Raw genomic sequence first — 16,814 nt, forward strand, 5'->3', positions numbered from 1 at the left:
TATAAAGGACAGAATGCAGTGAATGGAATCTAACATCTACCACCCCAAGAATGACTCTGGTGAGTAGTCATTATTTTTGCTAAGTGTCTACTATCTGCAGAGCACTAAATTAGGTTCTATGAAAATAAATCTTTAATCAGAATATCATCATTGTTTCTGGCAAGTTCTATAATCACAGAAATCTTTTCCCTTAATGAAGATACAGTACAGAACGGAAAAAAACTATTAAGAAACAGTTGCAACAATACCTGGGGTCCTCTATTTGTTTGCAATGACTGGGAAACTGGCATATTCTCCCATCTTCTCTGTGTCATTTCCTCAGATAAACGCCTGTAAAACTGTGGTCCACACACACTTTAAATGAGTCAGTCAGGTTACAGTATCCTCATACAAATCATTCCTTAACATGTCTTTAGTTGAAAAGGTCTGTTCAGTCATCTTGCAACAAACCTAGAACTCTCAGGGACATCAAAAGAAACCAAAGGAAGTTCTTTTCTTGGATCAGCTTCAGAAAGCACAAAGGGGGGAAAAAAAAAAGAAAGAAACTGACCTTCTATATAAACTGAGCTATTCTCAACAAAGAGATGAATGACATTGAATAAATAGACTTACTTTAAACAATCCCACATACGTGGATTGTTTTCAATCTATAGTGAAACAGATACAGTGCCAAGAAAAATATACAACCATTATTCATGAAGGAAGCAGAGAATAATTTGTCTGGTGAAAACGTGAAGCCAGAAATTAAGGCCAAAACATCCCTACACTCACAAAAAATCAACTACATTGTTTAACTACAGTGAAAATGACTTCAGTTAGTCGCTTATATTTGCTTAGTGCCTACTGTGTGAAGAGCACTGGGTGAAGTGCCATATAAAAAACCCACATAAATAATTTAGGGTATCAATGTGGAAATAAACACATTTGTAAATATCTGAAGAATACTTATATACCAACTTACTAATCAGAACGTGTAAACTATCATACGATGGACTAAGTACGTAAGTGATTAGATTTGTGTGGCATCAAGGAAGAAAGACTTCCTGATTTAAGGCTGGTGAGCTATTAGATACTGAGATATTGTCACATTTCACTGCATTATACTCTGCCTCTTTAACTAAGCCACTGAAAAATTTACTAGTAGCCTAATGGCATGACTTACTGTATTTCTAGCTTCTGCTTTTTCCTTGGGACCACACCCTCCTGTTTCCTGTTCCCAAAACTTAAACTTCATATTTTCTACTGATAAGGCTTAAGATACCATAAAAATTTAATTGAAAAATATGGTGAAACCTGGTATGTTGTACAATATCAATTTACCGCATATTAACAAAGAACAACAAAAACAAAAATTAGGACATGCTTCCTACCTCAATCTGGCCATGTTCTTTGAAGGATAGTTTGATGTAGGAGTTCTTACTACTCTGGAACGGACCAGGTTCTTTGTTGGATGGAGGTGGGTGAAGATGAACCACTATTTTGGCACTGAAGTATAAATGTAGTGAATTTAATTACCTTTTAAGAATCACTAATTCTATTTTCATAACCTTTAATATATCTCAATTCACTTTTAAAATTCATGTATAGGGATCCCTGGGTGGCGCAGCGGTTTAGCGCCTGCCTTTGGCCCAGGGCGCGATCCTGGAGACCCAGGATCGAATCCCACGTCGGGCTCCCGGTGCATGGAGCCTGCTTCTCCCTCTGCCCGTGTCTCTGCCTCTCTCTCTCTGTGTGTGTGTGTGTGACTGTCATAAATAAATAAAAAAAAAGAAAAAGGTAAAAAAAAAAAAAAATAAAAATAAAAAAAAAAATAAAATAAAATAAAATTCATGTATAAACAAAGGACATCCTGAAAGGAATCCTTTTAAACTCTGTATTAATTCAGTATTAATGAATCTTTCAAAAATACCTCTACTTACAACTTCTAAACTATGATCCAAGAAGTTCAAGTTACTAGCTCTATAGATTATTTAAAACTGTGGTTTCAAAAAATAAGTTCAAAATGAGTTTTCAAAATTTGGGATAGTTCATTATTTTGGTTTATGATTAAGGCTTTCCATGTACAGAGTCATCCCTGAGGTTACCAGGGGACCTATAATTTCTGCCAAAGCATACTACTCTATTCATTTAAAAACAAACTATGAAAACTTATCTGTGAAAACTGGCCAACTGACATTTTATTAAAACACCATCTAAAACTAACATTCTACAGTATCATTTTTGGAAAATGCTGCTCAATCAATAGCATGATCTAGAAGATAATCCAACAGCAAAAATAAGTCTCAAAATACTGCTGCTCTGGAAACACAAATTACCAAAATCTCTATGACTACCATTATCTTCTGTGCTATTAAAAATACCACTATATTTGTTCAGTTTCATAAGCCCCTTTCCTGTTCCTCCCCCCCCAACACCTGTTCAATAAATAATCTTCTTCCAAAATTAGCAAAACCAAAAACCTCAATCAAAATACTTTGGATACGCAGCTTAGAGCTTTTTCTTTATGATCACATTACAGATTCATCCATTTATTGCTCTATTTTGTTTAGGCCCCTACGATTGCCCAAATGTCACTGTCAAATTGAAATACCAAGTGTGGGGCCTCCTCAGTGTAATAAATGCTTTGGTTATTAAACTGGGGCCAGACTTGTAAGGCTTCTTCACCTATTCCTTTGTGGTGAACTTCTTTAAATGAGGTGAGCAAATAAACTATGCAAGCACAGTAATAGGACTGTTTGAAATGAACTGTCAAGGAGGGCAACAAAATACGACAATTAGGCTAAGGTGAACAAGCAAAACAGTACACAACTGATTTTTAAAACTAAAAAAGGGGATCCCTGGGTGGCACAGCGGTTTGGCGCCTGCCTTTGGCCCAGGGCGCGATCCTGGAGACCCGGGATCGAATCCCACATCGGGCTCCCGGTGCATGGAGCCTGCTTCTCCCTCTGCCTGTGTCTCTGCCTCTCTCTCTCTCTCTCTCTATCATAAATAAATAAAAAAAATAAAAAAAATAAAAAAAAAAAAAAATAAAACTAAAAAGGCCTGGGCCCTACTATCAGATTTTGTCAAAGGAAACTCAATGAAGAACTAAAATGAAGCTTAAAAATCCCAAAGTCAGCATAAATGATCCAGGCCAGTTTTTAAATATATTCTTTTGCAGGTGATTGGATTACCATATTTCAAGTTTAAAAACTCCCCAATCAAAGAAGCATCTTGGGTTGAGACAAGTTAAAAGGTGATACTATATGTGCAACTCTGAATCAATGAAATATGGTAATTGCTGACAACTAAAGAGAATATTTGAGAAAAATTAACCTGATACATTATTAAATTCTTCCTCACTGGAGATGTTTAAAAATAAGACACTAGTGGGGAAGGTAAATATTTTATATAATTTTTGTCATACAATTTAGATTTTCTTGGGACACAGCAGAAGAAAATTCAAATGATCTGGAGCACCTTCCAGTTTTACTTTGTAGAACTTAAGGTAATATATACAAATATCAAATCATTATGTTATACACCTGAAACTCATACAATGTTATTTCTAACTGAACCTCCATTTAGAAAAAAAAGAACTTAGTAAGATGGAAAAAAGTGACAAGAGGAAAAACAGAAACTGGAGAAAGAGTCTACTCTAAACACCTAAGCCTTTATTAATCTTTTTAAAACATCAGTTTCTTTTATGTTAAATAAGCAATCTTTCATGCTAGCTACAACATTCTGATTAAGGCATGCATTGCATTTCCAGGAAGTTCAACATTTGTTTCACCTCTACTGAAATAACTATATTAAAGTTCAAAATGGGCCCACATGGAAAAAAAAAAATCTGATCAGCAATATTTGTTCATAAGTTGCCCTCAATTACATGTACTTAAAATATAAAGCCAGAATTTTTAACATACTTGATTAAAAGAAATATTTTAACATGTGGCTTTAAACGAGGGTGATCACATATCCTGGTTTGCTTAAAACTGTCTCATTTTATGCTTCCTTGGTCCAATTATAAACAACACCCCCATGGCACCTGGGTGGCTCAGCTGGTTAAACACCAGACTTGGTTTCAGCTCAGGTCACAATCTCATGGGTCATGGGATCAAACGCTGAGTCCTAGCTCTGCACTGGGCTCCAAGTTCAGTGGGAAGTCAGCTTGATAGACTCTCTGCCTCTGCCCCTCCCCCTACACATGTGAGTGCACCCATTCTCTCTCTCAAATAAATAAATCTTAAAAATAAAATAAAAAACAGCGCCTCCTGTTACTACTATAAACATCCCAATTTGGACAATAACTATCATGATACTCTATTTAACACTGATACCTGAAAAAGTCAAAGTGTAGAAAATTAATGATCAACTAGAAATAGGAGTAAAGTCAGTCATTTTTCTCAGATGAATCACTTCTGATTTTAAGTACTAGATACACAGACACATCAAAGCGAAAGTCTCTGGAAATACATGCAATGACAGCTGCCCAACATTTATTTATTTTGACCCAAGGATACTATAGCAAACCTTAATGCTTGATTTGTGCTGTAAGAATGACTTCTATTTATCCCTGAGTTTTTTTTAACGTTTAATTTTTTTTTCTTTTTTTTTTTTATTTATGATAGTCACACAGAGAGAGAGAGAGAGAGGCAGAGACACAGGCAGAGGGAGAAGCAGGCTCCATGCACCGGGAGTCCGACGTGGGATTCGATCTCGGGTCTCCAGGATCACGCCCTGGGCCAAAGGCAGGCGCCAAACCGCTGCGCCACCCAGGGATCCCTATCCCTGAGTTTAATGTAGGAAACGTCTTCTTAGGGGAGCTCCTGACCAATGATTATAAATAATAGTTTAGATTATTACAATCTAATTGTACAATCATTAGATTCATTCCCAAACAGGCAATCATGGCACAGCAGTAAATCTACTGAGTTAATAATGACAACTTAAAAAAAAAAAAAAAAAAAAAATAATGACAACTTGACTGGAACATTTTTGTGATCAAGACTGCACTGTAGACACCTCACCTTTTCCCAATTCCAGCTGCCTGTTCTTCAATGAACACAATTTGGGAAAGAAGAATGGCCATGCAGCACTCCTAGAAGGAAACCACACAAAACAGGATTCATAAGACTCTTTGTCAGAAACCTTGGTTTTATAGTATTTAAGAGTGTCATATACTTTTGAGGTACTTAATAATAAAACAATTTTAAAAATAATAAAATGATTTTATTCCTTAAATAAGCTGAAGGAGAAATGGAATGAAAATAGTACTGCGGTGGCATTTTGCTGCATAGAAAAACATAAGAGGTTTATTTTTTTAAAGATTTTATTTATTCATTCATGAGAGACACAGAGAGAGGCAGAGACAGAAGGAGAAGCAGGCAGGGAGCCTGATGTGGGACTCGATCCTGGGGCAACGGGATCACGACCTGAGCTGAAGGCAAATGCTCAAACATTGAGCCACCCAGGTGTCCCAACATTAGAGGTTTAAAAGCCACTGTAACTACCAAACCAAAAAAAGAACAGAACAGGTAAATCAAAACAACTTTAAGGAGTGTGCTGTACAGGTGATCTTTTTTCTTTTTAAATTTTCTGTATTTCATTCACCATTTTTTTTTTTTAATTTTTTTTTTTTAACTTTTATTTATTTATGATAGTCACAGAGAGATAGAGAGAGAGGCAGAGACACAGGCAGAGGGAGAAGCAGGCTCCATGCACTGGGAGCCCGACGTGGGATTCGATCCCGGGTCTCCAGGATCGCGCCCTGGGCCAAAGGCAGGCGCCAAACCGCTGCGCCACCCAGGGATCCCCTCATTCACCATTTTTAACAGAAAATACTGATATAGGTTCCCTTTATTAGCACATTTATTTTTAAGTTATTATAAATGACTGGCATTTAATAGGTCTAAGGATTTCTAAATTAGTCTCTTTATATGATAATCAAAAAATTATACTAAGATTAATTTATAAATGTTTTAAGGATACCTATCCTTCCAACAAAGACTTCTTTCCTAAATATATACTTCTTTTAAAAGAATTAGACACCATTAATAGGTGTAGGTATGTATTACCAACGAGGATAATACCACCACTAAGGGAACAAAGACTGATTTTTGGGGGCCAAAGAGAGTCAGATTTTGCAATAATTAGTGGCCTTTCATAAAGCCTCAGTACAGGGGCACTTAGGTGGCTCAGTCGATTAAGCATTTGCCCTCAGTACAGATCACATGATCCCAGGGACCTGGGATCAAGTTCCGTGGGCTCCCTGCTCATCAGGGAGTCTGCTTCTCCTTTTCTCCCTGCCCTTCCCCCTGCTTGTGCTCTCTATTAAATAAAATATTTAAAAAAAACACACAACAACAAAAAACCAAAGAGCCTCAGTACAGTATATAGTTTGCCTATAAAATTAAACTTTCATGGTGAAGGGTGCAGCAATTATGAAAATAAAATAGATTGTTTATTTTACTTGGCAACACTGAAATTTACATACACATACACTTTGAAGTTAAGCTCTTTGGAATAAAAATAGCTTTATATATATAACTTGTTCTCTCTTCCTAGAAATGAAAAAACAAGGAGTTTTCTCCTTTTGCTGAGTGACTTAGAGGCTATTCTTCTCAATATCTAGGTAAAAGCATGTACTCCCCTGCAGACCTATCCTTCAGATTCTCAGAAACAGGTTACTCTGAGGATCCCTGACAACAAATGGTTTGTTGTTGTTCCCATTACACATAAAACATTCAGATATGGGGTATATTTATATTCTCACTGGGGTTTAAAAACAGGAGTGAGAGCAGCCCAGGTGGCTCAGCAGTTTAGCACTGCCTTCAGCCTAGGGCCTGATCCTGGAGACCCAGGATGGAGTCCCACGTTGGGCTCCCTGCATGGAGCCTGTTTCTCCCTCTGCCTGTGTCTCTTTCTGCCTTTCTCTCTCTGTCTCTCATGAATAATAAAATCTTTAAAAACAAACAAACAAACACGAGTGACCATGATTCTCTCTCTATTCAGCAAATGAGGGACAACCCCGAAGTCCTCTATCTGTACTCCATTCAGAGAGATCACATGAGACCGTTCTTTTAACATTCTGAAAATGGAAATTTATCACATTTTTTAGTTAAGAAAGAAAGAGATAAGGGACCTCAGTGATTTAAAACCTAGAACAGATAAAAAAAAAAAAAAAAACCCTTTATCTTACATGATTTTTCTGATCTCTCCAAATTAGTCGGTGCGTACTAAGAAGGAGGGTGCCAGCATCAAATTTTATCTAGAAAGAGAAGATCATCACAGAACATTAATGATGTATATCAATGTGGTTCAGATTTTATTCCTCATGAATTACACAATAGTAAGTTAATCGTAAAAACATTTGAGAATTAGGCTTACCACAAATTAAGGAGAAACAATGCTACACACTTCATAAGCCATAGACGTCTTGTGTGTGTGTGTGTGTATGGTTCAGTAGTTGAGCGTCTGCCTTCAGCTCAGGGCGTGATCCCCGGGATCAAGTCCCACACACACATATACGTACAGCCTTAATAAAATTATGAAAAAAAAAATCGCAAACAACCTAGATGTGTAAAAACAGGCTAGTGGTTAAGTCAAGTATGATACATTCATACTGTGGAATCCATACAGACGTTAAAAAAGAATGAGGAAGAACTATATGGACTATCATAGAATTCTACAAGAGTTAGCGGACAAAAGCAAGCAACTTTACAGCATATCACATAGAATGTAATTGGATAGATAATCTCCATATACCCCAAAATACATTGTGAGATATATGCATTCTGATTCAGTTGTTAAAATGTGGGGGGAAGGGATGAGAATGGGCATTTAGAATTGATGAAATATGGTAAATTCTCCACATAGATTAAGTGAAAAAAAAAAAAGCAAGATTCAGAACTTTGTAAGCATAGTATTATTACAAATTTGCATTTTAAATAAGGAAATACAATCTACTTTATACAAATACCTATGCATGATACATATGCACAGTTCTCTAGAATGATGCCCTGGTAGCCTCTGAGGGGCTACTGAGTGACAAAGAGACAAAGGTGAAATGGAGATTTTAACTGTAGACTTTTTGGGCTTTGGGGACTTTTGTCATGGGATCATGTCACCTACTCAAAATAAAAATGTAATAAAGTGTAAAAACTATTTTTAGGGATGCCTGGGTGGCTCAGTAGTTGAGCGTCTGCCTTCGGCTCAGGGCATGATCCCTGGGATCGAGTCCCACATTAGGCTCTCTGCGAGGAGCCTGCTTCTCCCTCTGCCTATGTCTCTGCCTTCTCTCTGTGTCTCTCATGAATGAATGAATGAATGAATAAATAAAATCTTTAAAGAAAAGAAAGATATCTTTAAAAAATAAAAAATATTTAAAAAAACTATAATACAATCACACACACAAAAAATGCCATCTATGTCTTTAGGACCAAACCCTTAATCCTCATCATTTATTATTATGCATTGAAAATTATATAAAATGAGCAAATTTTAGAGCTGAAACCCAAGAGATAAGATACCAAATCCCTTCATTTGCGTTAAGATCAAGAAATATATTGGAAGCTTCTATTAACTGTAATTACTAGGAAGTAGAATTTGTCCTAAGGTAGGACTTATTTGTATCCTTTTCTAAGGAGTAATTAGTTATTTCAAAAGTTAAAAGTTGGTCCCATTTTAAGGCTGCCTTGCAAGACAAATTCAGAGAGGGAAGAGAAGGTGCGTGCAAGATGGGTGAAGGGGAGTGAGATTTAAGGGCTTCCAGTTACAGAAGGAATGTCATGGGAACAAAAGGAATATGATCAATGATACCAGATTCACATTAGGACAGGTGGTGGCTACAGTTGTGGTGAACACAGCATAGTACATAAACCAGTCAAATCACTATGTATGTTGTACGCCCCAAACTAACAGAACATTGTGTGTCAACTACACTCAAAATTTAAAAATCCTTTAATTAAAAAATAACTTCAAAGGAAAGCATTTTCACTAGGGTCCAGTTTATCAGAAATAATCCTTTGGAATTTAAAATAATGTGGTTAAAAATTAAATAAATAAATAAATAAATAAATAAATAAATAAAAGAATGTGGTTACAAATGTCTATCACATGAATAACCAATTAGAACATTGTTATATTTCATTTTTAAGTAAAAATAATCATGAAATTAATTAAGTATGCAAATTGAGATTTAATATATTACAAGATACTCATGATATTAACAAATAAAAAAGTAGGTTTCAAAGTAGTATACATAGCATAATTATACACACAGCCACAAACACATAGAGAATGTGCCAAAAGTTTATGGTAGCAGGATTACTATTATTTCAAGTTTCTTCTTTTGGCTTGTCCATATTTAACAGCTTTATTATTTGTTTAGTAAAAAAATTTAAAAATTGTTAGAAACATATATAACAATTTCCTGTAATCTGGAGTGTATATAAATTTTTTGTTAAGTCAAACATACACAGAAATACTGTTTCTGTCAGAAAAACTCTTTGTATAATCGATAAGCAGTACAGTTTTAATATGAATTTTTAAAAATTGTTTTCTAAGAGCAAGGTATGACTCTACTAGCAATATGTTAGTAATCATCAATATGGTTATAAGCTTTAGTGATAAGAGACCTAATGAACTATCTAGTCTAAAAAACTCTGTTAAGAGATCATTCCACAAAACTATTTCAACACCTCAGAGAAAACACTTGATGAATTCCATGTTTTCTACTAAATCGGAAGTAAAGGGGATCCGTGGGTGGCTCAGCGGTTTAGCACCTGCCTTGGGCCCAGGGCATGATCCTGGAGTCCCGGGATCAGGTCCACATCAGGTTCTCTGTATTGAGCCTGCTTTTCCCTCTGCCTGTGTCTCTGCCTCTCTCTGTGCGTCTCTCATGAATAAATAAATAAAATCTTTAATAATAATAATAATAATAATAATAATAATAAATCAGAAGTAAAACATACATACTCCTGGCACTTGATTCATTCTGGCTTCAAATGTTTATAGCAAAACCAAATTAATTGAGCTTTTGAGACTTTAAAAACCTCTTTTTTGTCAATGAATAAGATTTCCCCTTTATAAAAAACAAATATTTTATCAACTTGAGAGTACATGATGTTACATTACAGCATAACAGTTCTGATTAAGAAAATGCACTTTCTTTTACCGAAATTCCAGCATAGGGGTGAGAACTTAAAGCTGAAGGCAGAGTATATTCCATTGCTATGTTAATTAACAATGTGCAAACATAAAATGCTGCTGCTTTAAGTCAAGAAATTGTGTAATACTTCCCTTCAGGGATTCCAAGGGATTATGAGCTAAACCTGATAGACAAGTTTAGGCTGGTTTACTCCTGCCACTCAGAGCTAGAATAATTTTAACTACTTAAAGGTTGATCTAATGTAGACATGTGCTGGATAAGCTCTTACCCTGTTTTGTTTTAATATTTAGCATTTTTCTGTTTTATAACAGAAATTATTATTTTATAATACACAGAAAATTTGGGAAAAAATTTAAGTCTAAAAAAGAAAATGAAATCACTCATAATCATACCAGAGTGTATGTGTATATACCCATACATATATATACATATGTATACATATGTGTGCATGTGTAAATAATGTTTAAATAAAATGAAGTCATCATATTTATAGTTTTATAACTTGTTGTTTTTCAATTGGTGGCCCTTCATTAGCAAGCCTTCATGTTGATTAAGGCCTGTCATATTTAATTAACTAAACCCTTTGGTAGACATTCAGATTGCTCCCAATTTTCTATGTAATAATGTAGAATATATATAAAAATGCTGAGATGAGCATCCTCATTCATTATATTTTTATGTATCTCTGATTATTTCTCAAGGGTAAATTCCTAAAAGTGAAAGAGCTAGATGAAAGAAAACAGACATTTTCTAAGTCTCCTGGAATATGCTGCCAACCTGCCACTTTATTATACATTACTATCCTGCTTTCATTTTATTTTTAAATTAGCGGAGGCTATAGAAGCTTCTGTGGATTTAAACAAATGACCTGTCTATGCTGCTTAAGAAAACAACATACTATCCAGCCATAAGGGGCCCATGAAAACTATGCCTGTAGAAACAAGCAAGCACACATTTATTCTCATGAGACACTTGGGTGTTTGGGCAGTGGGAAAAGCAGTACTGTGGTTCCACCCAATACCACGTGTGTGACCTCAGGTCAGAGTTTTCTCTCTTTTTTTTTTAAGATTTTATTTATTTGTTCATGAGAAACACAGAGAGAGAGACAGAGACAGAGGCAGAGGGAGAAGCAGGCTCCCTGCGGGAAGCCAGATGTGGGACTCCATCCCAGGACCCCGGGATCATGCCCTGAGCCAAAGTCAGGCACTCAATGGCTGAGCCACCCAGGTCCCCAGCAAGTCACTAAGAGTTATTTTCTCATCCATAAAGTATCTCATATGTCCACTGAGAGGATTAAATGAGGTTATATGTAAAGCTCCTGGCACATAGTAGGTGCTCAAATTATTCAAGTCTTTTTTTTTTTTTTTTTAATGTATTTTACACCCACAATGAGCCAAAAGATACAAGAACAAGTAAGGCACACTTTCTGCCCTCCAGGGGCGTCCACCTGTCTAGTAGACAGCCATATGCACACTTGCCTGAGGAATGTGTTGGGGGATGCAAAGCCATGAAGGCTAAGTAGACTGGACTGGAATGCCCTAGACCAAGGGAGCCAGTGAAAGATACTGAAAGAGGACTTGATCACATCTGGAGGCTGATAAGAGATTCCCAGAATCTTCAGGTAAAGGCTGGAAGCCTTCCAGCAGATGGAAGAAGCCAGGATATGGGGCTTTCCCCGAGGAATCAACCGAGCCCTCAGCCACACAGGGGACAGCTCAGCCAGTGACCATTAGATGGAGCTCAGCAGGCTTGTCTGATTTCTGCTTCAATTGCAGGACATCCCTCCCTCGCTACCCTCAGCTTTTACCACAGTTAAGAATTCTTCAGTAGGGGGGATCCCTGGGTGGCGCAGCGGTTTGGCGCCTGCCTTTGGCCCAGGGCGCGATCCTGGAGACCCGGGATCGAATCCCACATCGGGCTCCCGGTGCATGGAGCCTGCGTCTCTGCCTCTCTCAATATCTCTCTGTGACTATCATAAATAAATACAAATTTTTAAAAAATTTAGAAAAAAGAATTCTTCAGTAGGGCAGCCCCGGTGGGGGTGGCGCAGCGGTTTAGCGCCGCCTGCAGCCCAGGGCGTGATCCTGGAGTCCTGGGATCGAGTCCCACGTCAGGCTCTCTGTAATGGTGCCTGCTTCTCCCTCCGCCTGTGTCTGTCTCTCTGTGTGTGTGTGTCTCTCTCTATGAATAAATAAAAAAAAGGAAAAAATTCTTCAGTAGATCAAAGTGTCTTAACTAAATTTTCCCCGATACCTTTTGATTAATCCTCTGATAACTACATCTACTTGTCCGCTAAAAGAAGTAGTGTGGGATCCTGCAAAAGTGTGACTTCCAGCAGGGGATTGTCTTTAGGGAGTCTTTGAAGGCCAATCTATGATTCTCAGCATTCAATTCTGAGAGGGAGGCATAATCAAACCAGCTGAAAGAGGGGAATTTGATTACGCTTCCCATTTACAAAAGTTTGAAGGTGTTTGAAATGTTCAAACATTTAGCTTGTCAGAAAAACGTTTAGCTAGTCACTGCGACCAAACGACGCAAACCTAATTTGAGGTCAAGTTCATAAAAGTGCTGAGGCAGGAAATGGAGTAAATCTAAGCAAGTTATTTTAAGAAAAAGACCTTGTCTTGGTCATGGAGACAACAGAGTACACGGAAAATACCCTCAGGGAGGCAGAACACCTGGGTCCTACGTCACATCAACTGTGCCCCTGGATAGCTGGGTGACCCCTGTCCTCCACGACCTAGGAGGAAGGAAGTCTCAAGCGTCTGCAGGCACCGACCAGGAAAAGCTATGCGTCAAGGAACAAACGCAAACGTACAGAGGCAAGTTTCATCAACAAGACCACGAAGAAGAGACAGCAAGTGAAAACTTCTGGAAACTAAAAATGCTGGTGAACAAGAGGGTTTTTAGCACTCTTCTGATTCCAACTTACAGCTTCACCCAGAAGGGGTTAGTAGTTTCCCCCCAGCCCTCCAAGCAGTCTTAACGGCTGACTTGCCTCAAGCTTGTGCCCTCCTTGCTGGCTGACCCAAGTCCCCTCGGTGTGCACAGAACCCAGCTCCTTCCCTGGAGGCCTGCAGACCACTGGCCCTGAGGAGTGAAGGGCCAGACTTTTCCAGAAGATACGGCCTGACCGCTCTGGAGATCAGCTGCGGCCAAGGCCAGCCGGGCTGTCCAGGGCCGGGGCACCTGCTTCTCCCGCACGGAGCACCTCCCTCCTTCCCCCGCCCCCTCGCCCTAGAAGCCCTTCCGGCTTCGCCGGGACGCTGAGGAGGGTCCTTGGGACCCCAGCCCCCGGTCTTCCGGGGTCGCCCGCGTCCGGAACAGCGCGGCCTCCCTCCCCGCGCCGGCCCGCCCCGGCCCGCGCCTCGGGGGCGCGCATCTGCCGCGGGGCGCAGCCTCAGCCGAGCGCAGGCGGCTCCGCGCGGCCGCGGTGGGACGCGAGTCCGCCAGCCGGCGCGTCCCCTCCCCTCCCCGCGGTGCCTGGAGGACGAGCACGACCTACCACGTCGCTTCACAAAACGCACGCTCAAGACTCCTTTCCAAAGTCATTCCAGAAAAAAAAAAAAAAAAAAAAAGGCGAGGGTGCGGGGCGGGGGAAGAGCCCGGCGAGGCCCGGACACGCTTCTCGGAAACCCCTGCAGGGCGCCCGCCGCACCCCGGGTCACGGCGGCGTCACTCACCGGGGCCCGCCGCGGCCCAGGACTGCCGTCGCCGCCGCTCCCGGGCTCCGCGGCCCGAGCGCCCGGATGGAGGCCCCGCGGCGGCCAGACCGCGCGCCGTCCGGGAGCCCGCCCCTACCTTCTCCTCGCCGTCGTAGACGCGCACCCCGCGCTGCTGGATCACCAGGGTCTCGTTAATCTCCAGGAGGCCGCTGGTCCACACGAACCGGTCCATGGCAGCCGCCGGCCGGCCTCGCCGCTCGCCCGCGCGGGCGCTCCGGGGCGGCGAGCCGAGCGCCGCGCAGCCTGCGGCACCCCCTGGCGGCGAGCGGGGCGGAGGCCGGGCGGGGAGGCGGCCCAGGACCCGGGGTCCTGCGGGAGCGCCCCCTGGCGGGCGGGCGGCCTGGGCTCGGCGGGCGCGTCCACGCCGCGCTTTGTCGGCCTTGGGCGCGGCTCTGCAGCCCGAAGCTTAGGGTGGAAGGCGGTGGGGACTTTGGGGGACGCGGGCCACAGCCTGGACTTCCTTACGGAGCATTATTCCTGCACATGTGTGCCGTTTCCTCGTCGATGCCCAGCGTGCTGCCACGTTCATGAAAGGTTGTAGCTATTGATACTGTGACTTTTCGATTAAAGTTTTATCGCCTGAACTGTTTTTTTTTATACAGCTGCGATCAATATGAAAGTACATGGGTGGCTCAGCGGTTTACCGTCCGCCTTCCGCTCAGGGCGTGATCCCGGGTACTGGGACCAACTCCCACATCAGACTCCCCTCAGAGACCCTACTTCTCGCTCCGCCTCTGCCTCTGTCTGCCTCTTTCTGTGTCTCTCATGAATAAACAAATGAAATCTTTTAAAAAAAGTATTACCTTGTGCCCCTCTTTCTTCCCCATTAAGATCATTGTCATTTAAACATTTTCAATATCAACACGGACCTCATGAATTTAGTATACAGATCTTCCATAATTTTTCTGTGCCACAAACTGGTCCATGGATGCTGCTAGAACCTGCTGGGCTTCTGTCACTGCCTCTCTCATTTACATAGTTTACATTATAAATGGAACACCTATAGTAGTACTTGTACAACTGATATATTTTTGGGCCTTTAAGGATTATTTTCTTAGAGTGTCTTCCCAAAATAGAATTACTGCCTTAAAGAGTTTGCACACATTTTAGGCAGCTTGCTGCATACTGGGAACTTAACAAGGATGCAGTGCCACCTGCAGATTGGTCTTCTTTCCAAGGCCAAATAGTTGTGTCTATATTAGACATTATCATTTTTGTTATTTTTGCTACTTGACAGAGATTTTATTTTTTGATTCATTTACTGATGAGGCTATTTCTCAATACTTTTTAATCGAAAGAAAAAAATTTTTTAAAGTAGCCCCAACATGGGGCTTTAACTCACGACCCTGTGATTAAAAGTCAGATGCTCAGCAACAGAGCCATCCAGGTGCCCCAGTCAAAGGAAAATCTTGTCCCGAATAATGCCTAACACCCTGTGAGGTTGGACAGCCTCCATTAAGAGGATAAGATTATTAATTTAGACCAGATTAACACAAGTAAGGAGAAGAAAAGGCACAGCAAAGAAGACAGAGAAGGAGCACTAGTGAGATAGGACAACCAGGAGAGAATGGTGTCCTGGAAGCTAAGAAAACACGGTATATCAGGGAGAAGGAAAAAGCCGGTGTAAAATTCTGCCCACAGGTCAAGTCCATGGGACTGAATATGGCTCACTGCTTTTACCACGTGGAGTTATTTGGCAGCCTTGACAAGAGTGCCTGCAATGGGGGGAGGGGGGTTGGGGGGGCTGGGGGACAGGACAAGTCTGAATGGAGCAGTTTTAAAAGAGAAAGAGAGGAATTGTAGGTAGGGAACATAGACAACTCCTTTGAGGACTTTGCTGCAAAGGAGAGCAAAGAAATAGGCTGGTAACAGGAAGGGAAAGTGAGGTCAACGGAGTTTGGGTTGCTTGTTGATTTGTTTTCCAGGTGGAAAAAAAAAATAGTATGTTTGAGTACTGATAGCAGTGAGAGAGACGGGAGACCTGCTTGAGTGATGTCCTTGAGAAGCTGAGAGAATGCGCAAGAGAGGGTCAGAGATGTGGCTATTATCAGAGGAGAGCAGAGTATGTGAGGCAGATGAATTTTTGTGACGGGAATCTGCAAACGTTCTCTGGAACTGCTTTGGTTTTCTCAGAGGAGGAAGCAAGACTAGAAGAAGAGAGAGGTGGGAGGAGTTATGAACACACTAGGATACTGATTGCCTGGCCTGCTTGAAGTTTCCCGATGTGTAATTTTTTAAAAAATTTTATTTATGCATGGAAGACACACAGCGGCAGAGACAGAGGCAGAGGGAGAAGCAGACTCCCTATGGGGAGCCCCATGCAGGACTCAATCCCTGGACCCCGGGGTTACACCCGGGGCCAAAGGTAGACCCTCAACCACTGGGCCACCCAGGCGCTACCACCACCCCCCCCCCCCCATGCAATTAAAGTGAAGTCAGAGGAGCAATACTCCAGCCCCATTCAGAGGCAAAACCAAATGGGAGAGTAGGAAAGCTATGGATTTAATTAGGCATGTAGTTTTGCCTGGTCATGGATTGGGAAGGGAAGGGTCTAAGCAAGTCCAACACTAGACTACTTCTGCCTTTGTAAGTGATCTGTTCTGTCTGCCTGGAACCTATAAGATTTTCTCATTATCCTTGAAGTTCAGAATTTCTATCAGGTCAGAGATTCTGGGTGTATATCCCTCCTCATTTTCCTGCCTGTGAGATAATGACGCTTTTCAATTTGAAGACTCGAGTTGCTGTCTTCTTCAGAAAGATATTCTTCTATTATTAATTTGATTATTATTTCTGGTCTATGTGTTATTGTTTGTTTGGGTTTTTTTTTTTTGCCCCTTTGGGACCTTTGATCATTTATTAAAAATTTTTTTTAATTTTTTATTTATTTATGATAGTCACAGAGAGAGAGAGAGGCAGAGACACAGGCGGAGGGAGAAGCA

At 40.8% G+C, this 16,814-nt stretch overlaps 1 protein-coding gene across 4 annotated transcripts in view; it reads right to left on the reverse strand.

Annotated features, from left to right (window-relative positions):
* The window catches only part of VPS36 (vacuolar protein sorting 36 homolog), a 46,524-nt gene that overhangs the window by 16,182 nt on the left and 13,528 nt on the right, over window positions 1-16,814 (reverse strand). For 2 of the 4 annotated variants that reach the window (XM_041766650.1, XM_041766649.1), the window contains exons 1-5: window positions 13,952-14,122; window positions 7,181-7,249; window positions 5,010-5,080; window positions 1,371-1,485; window positions 249-338 (exon numbers count right to left, since the gene is read on the reverse strand). In XM_041766650.1, coding sequence (XP_041622584.1) covers window positions 249-338; window positions 1,371-1,485; window positions 5,010-5,080; window positions 7,181-7,249; window positions 13,952-14,047 — 441 coding nt within the window. In that variant the 5' untranslated portion in view covers window positions 14,048-14,122. Of the gene's footprint in view, window positions 1-248; window positions 339-1,370; window positions 1,486-5,009; window positions 5,081-7,180; window positions 7,250-13,148; window positions 13,372-13,951; window positions 14,123-16,814 lie in introns of those variants that run through there. The other 2 variants (XM_041766652.1, XM_041766651.1) reach the window with 2 other exon arrangements.

Source organism: Vulpes lagopus, chromosome 8, assembly GCF_018345385.1.
Source record: "Vulpes lagopus strain Blue_001 chromosome 8, ASM1834538v1, whole genome shotgun sequence".
In the NCBI taxonomy this organism is placed as follows: Eukaryota; Metazoa; Chordata; class Mammalia; order Carnivora; family Canidae; genus Vulpes; species Vulpes lagopus.